Source organism: Delphinus delphis, chromosome 1 (genome assembly GCF_949987515.2).
Source record: "Delphinus delphis chromosome 1, mDelDel1.2, whole genome shotgun sequence".
NCBI classification, from domain to species: Eukaryota; Metazoa; Chordata; class Mammalia; order Artiodactyla; family Delphinidae; genus Delphinus; species Delphinus delphis.
The window spans coordinates 111,541,357-111,553,225 of NC_082683.1; the positions used below are offsets into that span (position 1 = coordinate 111,541,357).

The following is an 11,869-nucleotide window of genomic DNA, read 5'->3' on the forward strand; positions in this document are numbered from 1 at the left end:
ACTTGTGTCCACCTTTGGTTTCTTTATTTTGGAGATAGGTGGGAGGGATGGGGAGGAGAGGGAAATGAGAGACAGAGGGACTGGGGTTCTGAAGCAGGGAAGGGGCTGCTTTGGGGGCAGAGGATTTCTGAGGTGGTCAGGAGGGCTGAGGGGGCATGGGTATGCTGATGGACTGGGCCTCACGTGGGCGCTGCTACCTGTGCCTCCTCTTCAAGGCCCCTTTTCCTCATCCAGGTCACTAGCGAGGAGAGGAAGGGGGGTGGCCCAGTCACCAACATTCTGTTTTCACAGGTGCATTCCTGCCTCCTGCCCCTGCCCCATCTGTTCAGATTTGGCTTCTGTTATCTACCAGCCACTGCTGCTCTCACAGGCCCCCCCCCCCCCACAAGGCAAACCAGCTCATGGCTGTAGATAGCTTCTGATTTTAGGCTGAGAGATGAGTGGGCAGCGATTTGCCCAAGGTCATGTGAGTAGTAAGGGCAGAACCAGCAGTGACCTTGGGAATAATAGCTGCTCAAGGCTCAAGCTATCCTCTCTGGCGACCCAGCTTTTAACTTCACTGAGCCCTCTGGAACCTCTAAAAATAAAACTTTGCTTCCCCTTCAACCCCTCAACTCATTACTACTTCCAGTGCCCCATTCGCCCTGGAATGTGACCACCGGAGAGTATTCTTTGCAGTCCTCCCGAGTGGAGGTTGCTTGCCTTTCTCAAACTCGGCAGGCCTGTGGCATACTGCAAAGCCCCTAGCTGCCATGGCAGCTACACCCCTGGGCTGCGGCTCTCCCCAGGCCTAGCAGACACCCTGCCACACCCATCCAGGGTGCTGGTACCAGACTTGGGCTGTTGGCGAGGCCCAGCTGCCTCCTCACTAGTGGGCGGACTCTTCCAACACTCTGGCCTTTCAGTCCTCAACCTCCTTGGCCATAATGACCTTCACCTCTGCTCCCACTCGGACCTCACCCTCAACCTTGGCCACTCTCTTCATTTATCCCCGAATTCTTCCCAGGCGTGGCCCATCCTCAGTGTCCCTCCTGGCCTCTGCTCTAACACCCCCGTCGAGACATAGACCTAGGACTGCCCCCTGGGGTCTCAGTACCTTCTCTTCCCCAAAGTCAGTCATCTCAGACACTCTTGACTAAAGACACCCCAATTCTCTCCCCATCTTATCCTCCTGACCTGCCCAGAAAAAACCTTCAACCCTGGAATCCTGTTCATGGCTACCACATTTGCTCGAAAAAAACCGCATAACCAAGCGCGCTGGAGTTGGTCATTACACGTTATGGTTTTCAACTTCATCTGAGCCTGTAATGCTACCTGGAAATCTCTTAACCTCCCCCGCTGGCTCCTTTGCACAGTCCCCAAGGCAGATATTTCAGCCTCCACCACCCACTCCTTGAAACTTTTATTCCACTCTCAGACCCCTTCTTTGCTGTCTTAGCAGCTGTGCTTGCCTCCTACCCCCGCCCCCCACCCTCCCTGAGAAGAGCAAGTCCACCAGACTGGAGCAGGCTTGGCTCTGCTCAGAGGAACATACCCTCTCCCCTCCTGCCGCAGGCGAGCCCGCTCCTATTTGAGGCCACCCTGTTCACCTGGCCTTAGATCCCATCTCTCTGGCATCCCTCTCTCTTCAGCGCTCTCTTTTTCACCTCTGAAATGCTCAAATCTCCCTATACTTGGATAAAGAAAAATCCTTTAGGTTCCCTTCAAGCTATTCTTTTGCGGTACGCGGGCCTCTCACGTTGCGGAGCACAGGCTCCGGACGCACAGGCTCAACGGCCATGGCTCACGGGCCCAGCCGCATGTGGGATCTTCCCGGACCGGGGCACGAACCCGCGTCCCCTGCATCGGCAGGCGGACTCTCAACCACTGCACCACCAGGGAAGCCCCAAGCTACTCTTTTGTTCTATGAAGCTAACTCCCTCCTCTTTACCATCAAGCTTCCTTTTTTTTAACTACAGCAGTTATATTAAAAAGAAAAAGAATTCTCAGACTTCTTGCAACAGTGACACACAGCCGCATACCCCATTTCTGTTTCTGAGTCTTCTCTACCAGTCACCCCCCCTCAACCCATTAAGACTGGTGTTGGCCTTCCCCACACCATGAGAAATGTTCCCACAAGCCACACCAAGGATCTCTCAGCTGCCAAATTCAATGGCCAATCTTCAGGCTTCATCCTGCTTGATCATCTCACAGCGTCTGATATGCTTGGCACTGTTCCTGAGCCTCTCCCCTCCTTGGCTTGTGATTGAGCCCCTCAGAGTTCTGTCCCTGTCCCCTCCTCTCCTGCCCTGCCCTCTGCCAGGGTGATCTAGCTCATCCTCTCTCTTACAGTCTCTAAGTCAACACCCCCGCCCCCCCACCAAAAGACACCTCTGGCCCAGAGCCCTGCCCTTTTCTAACTGTCCCCTGGGCATCTCCCGCTGGATTCCCTACAGATACCTCAAAGGTCTCGAACTGGGCCATTCCTCTTTCTGCAGAACCTGTTTCTCCTCTTGCCTTAACACCGCCCAGTCCCAAGCATAAACTCCCTGCCATTCTCAGCACCTCAATCCTGAGGCCATCACCAACTTTTCCTGAGATAAGACAGCCTCCTCTCTGGTCTCCCTGTTCCTGCGCAGCCTCCATTCTGCCTCCTTAGCTTACTGTCCTAAAAGACAAATATGATTATATCACTCTCTGACTGAGGATCTTCAGATGGCAAAGTGAGGCCCTCTCCCACCTCTTCCTGCCTCATCTCCCAGCATGCTCTGCAGTCTCCACCCGGCCACACATACACGTCTCCCTTAGCTCCGCCCGCCCCGGAGCACCCGCGCACCTCCTAAGTGTCTCACGTTCTCCAAACTCACACACAAAAGCCTCGCCCTGGAATGCTCTCCTCCACTCCTCAGCCTAACAAACCCCCGGGGTGCCCCCAAACCCACCTCTTTTTTCACTTCTTCTATGAAGCCTTCATTAATATCCCCCCATTCCAAATTGGTTGTTCTGTCCTCTGTGCTGCCCAGAGCCTGCTTCACTCCTTGATCGGGGCGCTCTCCACATTTGTCACTGATCTATTTGATGTCACTCTCCCCCACCATTTGGTGGGCTCCTCCAGGGCAAGCCTCCCTTCCCTCCCCTCCCTTTATCTCCATCTCCAGCTCTAGCAGAGCACCAGGCACCCAAGAAGCCCTTGGTAAATGTGACAGAACATCTTAGGCCTCCCAGGCCCCAACTCCTTCAGCTTTCTGCTCACCTGAATTCGGAGCTGGAATCCGATAAGAGGGGCCTGCCCAGCGTTTCTTGGAGCCATTGCTGCAGTAACGCCTCCTGCTCAGGACCCTTTCTGCGAGCTGCCGCCAGCCATAGGCGGGGGCCGTCCTCATCACTGGAGTCCCTGGAGAAGCCTCCCGTCTCAGTAGCCCACAGAGGTCCTGGGGGAGGGGTGGCTGCTCCCACTGCCCCCACAGACTCCGGCCACCCCATGTCACTGGAGACTCACAGCTCCAGGTCCAGCTCCCCCTGGTAGGAGAGGGGAGATGCACACACGGAGCAGGTGTTGTCCAGGAGGCGGAAGCAGGTGAGACAGAAGAGACCTGGAGGAGGCCCGGAGGAAAGGAGGTAAACTTGTACCCCCACAACCACTGTGCTCCCCAGCTTTCAGCCCTTGCCTCCCCGACCCCACCCTTGGGAGGACCATCCTCATCGAGCGGTGCACACTAGGGAGTTGCTGCAACGCCACTTGCCTATAAATTCTATTTGCACCGGAGGATTAAGGCTCACAGAGAAAATGAGCTACCTGAGGGTTCTGTGTAAATGAGGACATGCATAGTAATGAAGGGAGGGGTACAAAAGGTGAGGTACAGGAGAAGTCCATAAAAGAAGGACAACAGCTGATTGTCATATGCAAATGTGGTGAGTCCCAGAAGGGAGAGGCATACTCCCCAGAAGTCTCACCTCGGCAGCCTGGGGTACTGCAGGACACCGAATTCTCTGTGTCCCCCTCATCCTGGGGCTGCCCGCAGCCCAGGCAGTAGGTCTGGTGCTGCCTAGAGTGGCTGATAAACGGAGCCAGGCAGGAGCACCTGAGGAGAGGGGTCCCAGACACTAAGCAGGCCAGCCCAATATATCCAGACAAAAATGTAATTCAAAAAGATACATACACCCCTGGGACTTCCCTGGTGGCGCAGTGGTTAAGAATCTGCCTGCCAATGCAGGGGACATGGGTTCGAGCCCTGGTCTGGGAAGATCCCACATGCCATGGAGCAACAAAGCTGGTGTGTCACAACTACTGAGACTGTGCTCTAGAGCCCGTGAGCCACAACTACTGAGCCTGCGAGCCACAACTACTGAAGCCTGCGCGCCTAGAGCCCCTGCTCCACAACAAGAGAAGCCACAGCAATGAGAAGCTCGCACACTGCAGCGAAGAGTAACCCCCACTTGCCGCAACTAGAGAAAGCCCGTGTGCAGCAATGAAGACCCAATGTAGCCAGAAATTAATTAATTAATTAAAAAGATACATACACCTCTATGTTCATAGCAGCACTATTCACAATAGCCAAGACATGGAAACAACCTAAATTTCCAAGGACAGATGAATGGATGAAGAAGATGTGGTACATATATATAATGGAATACTACTCAGCCATAAAAAAGAATGAAATAATGCCATTTGCAGCAATATGGATGGACTTAGATATTATCATACTAAGTGAAGTAAGTCAGAAAGAGAAATACTATGTGATATGGCTTATACATGATATCTAAAATATGACACAAATGAACTTTTATGAAACAGAAACAGACTCACAGACATGTGGTTGCCGAAGGGGAGGGGGGTGAGGGAGGGCTGGAGTGGGAGTTTGGGGTTAGCAGACGCAAACTATTATATATAGAATGGATAAACAACCAGGTCCTACTGTATAGCACAGGGAACTATATTCAATATCCTGTGATAAACCATAAAGGAAAAGAATATACATTAAAAAAGAGTTTATGTGTGTGTGTGGCTGAATCACTTTGCTATACAGCAGAAATTAACACAACATTGTAAATCAACTATATTTCAATTTTAAAATTAATTAATTTTTTAGAAAAAGCAGGCCAGCCCAGCCAGCATAACTAACACTTGTCTTCTCTAGCACCACCCTCCAAACCAAGGGTAGCGCTTCCTGTAGGCAAACCTCCATCCCTCTGACTATAGCAACAACATCTCTGCTTCCTGTCCTCCTCCTTTCACTCCCCACCCCTAAGAATTCTCATCCCCAATCCATTCATGCATGAATGCCATGGAATGAGCACCGTCTTCAAACAAACCTCTGGACACCTAGGAAGGACAGTGATCCATTCTGACCTCCAGCTCTTTTTCTACCCCCTCTCACCCCATTTCATATAAGGAAGGACAGTGGGCTCACCGCCTGGCCAGCACCTGGAGGACACTCATGTGGCCCTGGTCAGCTGCCCGTCTCCTCACCGATCGGTGCAGGGCAGGCAAAAGCTTGGTTCGGCGGCTCAGAAGTACATTGTAGAGGTAGGAGATCCTTTCCTGCCGGAGGGGAGGTCAAAGAAGGGGTCCCCTTGATCTTGTTTCTTCTACCTGGAATGCCCTCTGCTCCCGCCTCACTCCCTACCTTTGCCTTCTGTCCAACTCCTATGACTCCCTCCAGGCTTGGCTCAATGCCCCTTCCTGGGGGAAGACTTTGAGACGTCCCTAGGTGGATTCACCCATTCCCTCCTCTGGATTTCCATAGCACTTTATTCATTCCTTAATAAAAACACTTTTTTCATTGTAACATCTGGTTAAAAGACTGTCCGGCCTGCCTCAAGACTGTGTCTGGTTCACCTTGGCATCCTTGAGGCCAGCACGGTAACTGGCATACGGTAGATGCTCAGTGAGTCATAAATGAGTAAACAAATGGTGAGTTTCCATTCACACCTCAACATGTTAACATGGCTCCTGTCCCCCCAGGGTTTTCACAAAACTTTGGAGGCAAGCTTTGTCTCAGAAAGCCCTGCCCCAAGAGGCACCATCTCTGCCATCTGCAGTCCAGATCATTTGCTTTGGGGTTCAACCAGAGGAGAGAGAGCTGGGCTGCTGAAGGCCTCTTAACTCCCCCAAACCAAGACAGACAGCCATGAGCTTAGCAGCCTGGGGAGGGGGGCAGGAACTGGCCGCGGACCCCTCACCTGCTCCCGGGATGGGTAGTAGGAGGCACAGATGACCCGCCGCAGGCGACTGACATAGCTGCCGAACAGAGTGACGAAGAAGCACAGGCCATACATGACACCTGGGGGCACAGCAGACACAGTAAGCCACTGCCGGAGGGCACGAGGTGCCAGCCGTGCTCGCCCTCAGCAGTCTGTGCCTCCTTCCCGGAATGGTGTCTATTCCCCCAGTGCCCTCAGGGGTGTGGGTACCGATGGCTATGTAACCAGTGGTGTTGGGCTCTGAGGGACGCAGGCGGCAGCGCTGGGACAAGACGGTGATGTTGCCTTGCTGCAGGACATCAAATGCCGACACCAGGTCGCGGTAAATCTTCCCGGTAGAGCCAGTGCCTTCCACAGTTATGGATATTAGCACAGGGCCTGGCACCAAGACACTGTGTGAGGGATGCTCTTGGAAACTGCCCACTCCACCATGCCGGAAAGGCCATACTTTCTGGAGGGTGGAGAGTGGACAGTGCAGGGCATAGAGATGGCCCCCAGGCCCTCAGCCAGGGGCCTTGGACATCCTAGGCACCCTCATGGTGCCCTGGGGCTTAACATCAGCCCTTGGCACCTGGGACTGGCTCCATGGTCCAGAGCTGGCTGGCACTGGTGCCTGGTCTGCCTTCCCAGGCTACCAGATTTGAAATGACCTGAATGGTGAGTGAGTCCATCCCCTGACTCTGTGACCACCCAGAAGCATTTATTTTAAAGCATTTGCCTGGGGGAGGAAAGGATTGGGAGTTTGGGATTAGCAGATGCAAACTATTATATATAGAATGGATAAACAAGGTCCTACTGTATAGCCCTGGGAACTATATTCAATATCCTGGGATAAACCATAATGGAAAAGAATAGGAAAAATAATATATATATTATGTATAACTGAATCACTTTTCTGTACAGCAGAAATTAACACAACATTGTAAGTCAACTATACTTCAATAAAATTAAAAATTAAAATTAAAAAAAAAAAGAAGCATTTGCTCAGCATTGACTGTGTAGCGGGTACTGAACTAAGTGTTTTATGGATTATTTTGGGGTTTTTTTTTTTTTTTTTTTTTTGGCTGCATTGGGTCTTCGTTGCTGCGTGTGGGCTTTCTCTAGTTGCAGCGAGCGGGGGCTACTCTTCGTTGCGGTGCGCGGGTTTCTCATTGCAGTGGCTTCTCTTTGTTGTGGAGCACGGGCTCTAGGCGCGCGGACTTCAGTAGTTGTGGCATGTGGGCTCAGTAGTTGTGGCTTGTGGGCTCTAGAGCGCAGGCTCAGTAGTTGTGGCGCACGGGCTTAGTTGCTCTGCGGCATATGGATCTTCCCAGACCAGGGCTCGAACTCATGTCCCCTGCGCTGGCAGGCGGACTCTCAACCACTGTGCCACCAGGGAAGTCCCATGTTCTGGGTATTTTTTTTTTAACTTTTTCTGTTGGGCCTCTGGTATACAGGATTAGATTAATTCTATTCTGTGGTTTGTGGCACACACTCAGTCAAAGGTCCACCAGCCACTTAGCACATGTGGTCTCATTTACTCCTTAGAGCCACCCAGAGAGGTTGCTACCATGATTGTGTCATGGTTCAGATGAGGAAACTGAAGGTCTGGGAGGTTCAGCAAGGTTGCTCAAGGTCACCACCTGGTAAAGGACACTACTGAGATTTGAACCCAGGCCAGTCTGACTTACGAGCTTGTGTTTTTAGCTATTCTGTTATGGTATAATCTTGAACTGGGCACAGGGGTTACCAGGCAGAGGATAGAGCTGGAGGAGTGGCAATGTCAGGGGCTGGTAAGTATGAGTGACATGGGGACATTCAGGCAATCCCCCAGGACTGAGGAAGCTAAGGAGGTTCAGGCACTCACTGCGGGCCACGATCTCCCCCTGCAGCTGGTACCGGGCCAGGTCCAGGACCCAGAAGGTGGCATAGTCCAAGAAGACCAGGAGGAAAATGAGGAGGAGGTGCCGGATTAGGTGGAAGGTTGCTAGGATGTAGAAAATCTGCTCCCGCTGGGACAAGAAGAGGGAGCCTGGGTAGGGGAGAGCTGGTCAGGACGACGCTCCCCTGTTTCCCACCCACCAGAACCCAGCTCCTACAGAGATCTCCCTCCTGGAGGCGGCTCCTGCCCCTGATCAAGCTGGAGCCCGTTTGCTCATCTGGAAGATGTAGAAGCTGTGAGGACCCCTGGGCAAAGGTGGGAAGCACTCTTTGTGGGCAGGGGCTCCGTGGCTAGAGGTGCGAGCCTAGCATCTCCACCTGGGTCTGGTGGCCTATTCCAGTCTCTAGGAATCCTCTCTCCTGAGGCATCCTTGATACCCTTACCAGGCCCCCCACTTCACAGACAGCACTGCCCACCCCGCCCAGCTGCATCACCTCCATATCAGCACAGGCACACTTCCTGCTCGCCACCCTGCCCCCCACCAAAAGCCTCCCCAACTTCACTTCCCTTGCTCCATATCCACTCCCTACCCATCCTTCCCTCCGTCCTGACATCCAGGGTGCTCCCAGAAGCATCATCTTCCCCTTCTCTCTCTGTCTGCGTGCTCTGAGGGACCCTACTTTCCCCTTTCAGACTGAGGGCTCCCCAAAGACAGGGTTGTGTCTCCCCCCAGCCGGAAATTTCCGTCAGCTCTGGCCTGTCTCCCCTACCTCTTGTCCCGCCCTGAGCCTGGCCCGTGCATGGCACTCTTGGGCAGGGCAGTAGGGTTGGGGGAATCCCTGGCCTCCCTTAAGGGTCCCTGTCTCCGGGTCCTCAGGGCCCTCACCCGGCTGGATGTAGTGTCTGGCCTCACGGGCACTGAGTGGCAGCACCGTGGGCAATCCCGCCTTGGAGCGGACAGCATCCATGTGCAGGAATCGGCTGGTGATGTAGAAGTTGTCAAAATTGTCCCAGTTCAGGTAGCGGTACCGGTAACACAGGGCTCTGGCGGGGCACACGTGAGGCCCCTAAGCACCCCCCGATCAGACCCCCCAGGGCAGGGCACCCGCCCCCGCCCCCAACCCTGCCCCCAAACTCCAGCCTCCCAGGATGCCATGGGCATGGGCTGGCCCCCCAGCAGCCCTAGCTCTCCGCCCTCACACCCGTCTTCCATCCCCTCACTGGAGGTAGAGAAACACGAGCAGCAGAGGCGTGGTGTAGCCCATCAGAGCCACGGCCTCTCGGACGCGGTACAGCTTCATGCTGACAGCTTCGTGGAGGTCCAGAGCCACCTGGGACAGGCTCCGAGAGGCATTGAGATCCACAGAGAAGTGGTGGGTGGCTGTCATGTTGAACTCGAACTCGTGACGCACCTGGTTAATCAACCTCCGCACGGCTGAGGTGCGCGGGTCCAGGGGAGAGGCAAGCAAAGGAGAGTTAGGACGGGGTCGGGCTGCGCTCGGGGGGGGCCCGGTCAGCCCAGGGGTCCCACGGCTCACAGGCCGGCCGGGAACCCTCAGTGTTGGGACCTACAGTGGACTGAGGAGGGGACAAAGTCTCCACAGTCTATGCCACTGCTGCTGTGTGCCTAGCACCAGCCTTACATCTCCACAACGAACATCTCAATGACCTGCTGCGGGGGCAGGGGACCCTGCTTCTCTCCCCAGCTCCCGCTCTCAAGTCAGGCTTTGAGGAAGCACCTCCTCTTCTCTGGGCCCCAATTTCCTAATCTGTGCAGCATGGACACTGGCCTGGGTAACCTCTTGAGGTCCTTTCCTGCATTTTCATTCACGGTCTGGGAGCACTCCTGGGCTGGCACATCCTGGGAGGAGGGAGGGAGACCTCTCAGGAGCACCGCATGCAGCAGGGCCACGAGGGGATCACTCACGGGTGACGATGCTCTCGCGCAGGAAGGTTTGGATGTACCCGGGGATGATGCAGAAAACCTGGGCCACTGAGAGCCGAGACCGAGTGTCAGCAGGGGCAGAGACACACAGCCTGCCTCTCCCACCTCCAGGGACCTTGCTCTCACAGGGCCCCCTGACTTTTCACTCTTCCTTCTAGCCTCCACACTGGCTCAAAACCTTTTGGCTTCTCCTTATTACCCCACCCTCTACATTGGTTCCTCCCTATCTGCCCCCACCCGATCCCACAAAGGGCGCATCATCCTTATTGGTCCCGTATTTATTGCCCCCCATTGGGCCCCTGGGCCCACCCTCCCACCTGACCCCTACATTTGCCGGGCCCCCAATCCTGCCGGCAAGCCCCTGGCTCTCTCACCACTGGCAAGTCCACAGAGCATCAGCTTGAAGGGCATGAGCACAAAACACAGGTGGTAGGCTTGTGGTATGACCTGCATGCAGCTGTCCTTGGCGTCATCGAAGACCCGAGCACACTTCAAGTAAGGGTTGCCCAGCTCCGAGTTGCACACGTCGCCGATGTGCAGGAGCCAGTACCACACGTTCCGCAGGGCCCTGGCTGGGGATGGCTGCGGGGCTGGTACCCAGGAGTCCTGCAGCACCTTCTCGGGGGGTGGGTGGGGAACACCAGGACAGCACCCAGAGCTGGAGAGGCTCATGGTCAGGGGCCTGGCTGTGCTATATCCAGTGGGAACTAGTCAGCACCCAGGTGGGGCCCAAAAAGTCCTGGACGGGGTGTGAGGGTGAGGAGACTGGGTGAATTTTGACCCCCCACAAACAGACACGTTAATGTACTGACCTATGTGCTTCACGCCATCCATGATTGACCGGAAGAACTTTCGGACCTGGTCAGCCACCTCCTTGGCCTTCTGGGCAATGGCTTTAATCTTGTTCAGGGCACCTGAGAGGTGGGGGCAGGGGTACTGTCGGAACTCCTCTGGGGGCTTGTTCTCACCATTGCCCTGGAGTAGGGAGTGGAGGGGGCCTGCCACTCGGGAAATGGGCAGCCTGGATGCTGGGAAATAGTTCATCTGGCGGTGGAGCAGGCCAGAGAGCGAGGGTCAGGGGGTCTAACAGGGTGCTTTGAGGTTAGGGCCCAGGACCAATGGAGAGGAATGAAGCCAGAGGACTGTAGAATGTGCAGGACGAGGGGGAACTTGGGGGTCCGTGGAGATGGGCGGCCTTACTGACGAGGGGCTGCCTGGCCCTCTCCAGCACTTCGGCGGTCTGGTTCAGGGCCAGTTCTGCCCCACAGGCCACAGCCTCGCTGGCCCGGGTGAAGTTGCGCAGGGTGTTGGCACAAGGCCCTTGCAATACCAACCCAAAGGTAGCCACCAATAGCAGTGTCCGGCCCTGCTCTGGGGAGAGAGCTCCCTCAGAACCAGGTCCCCAGCCTGACACATGGCGGCATATACCATTCAAGTGCCTTATAGAAGCCTTGAGAGTACTTCCCTCAACCGCCCTCTCCCTCAAGATCCCTCCTGCCCCAGCCCCTGCCCCAGGGCCCACCCCTTCCACTGGGTGCCAAGCTTACTGGAGAAGGCCTGGGGCAGCAACAGGAGGATGGTGACTCGGACCTGGCGGGAGAATCCCATGCCCAGACTAAGGAAGGCGGCCAAAGTGAGGGTGCCCACCAGGCAGCCCCAGGGGCTGTGCCCTTCCACCAGCAGCTCCAGGAGCCCATAGGCTGTGGCCAAGGACAAGCCCAGGATAAAGCCCCCCGTGCTGCGGACCACGGCCCGCGCCACGCTCGGCTCCTCTGCCCCCAAGGGGTGCACAGCATCCTTCGTGACTTCGGGCATGGCTGCGGAGACTAAACGTTTCCCTGTCTCCAGGAGACGCCCACCAGGTTCTGTGGCTCTTAAAG

General features: G+C 55.2%; 1 protein-coding gene across 1 annotated transcript; it reads right to left on the reverse strand.

Annotated features, from left to right (window-relative positions):
• Nucleotides 1-23: 23 nt before the first annotated feature.
• DCST2 (DC-STAMP domain containing 2) lies at nt 24-11,804 on the reverse strand. Its single transcript, XM_060030898.1, is given in 17 exon segments — nt 24-100; nt 103-213; nt 216-238; nt 3,233-3,373; nt 3,479-3,572; nt 3,934-4,061; nt 5,391-5,521; nt 6,163-6,263; nt 6,394-6,561; nt 8,030-8,194; nt 8,931-9,088; nt 9,266-9,479; nt 9,972-10,037; nt 10,364-10,561; nt 10,802-10,903; nt 11,190-11,360; nt 11,537-11,804. Coding segments are annotated over 17 exon segments (2,316 nt in total).
• Nucleotides 11,805-11,869: the final 65 nt, after the last annotated feature.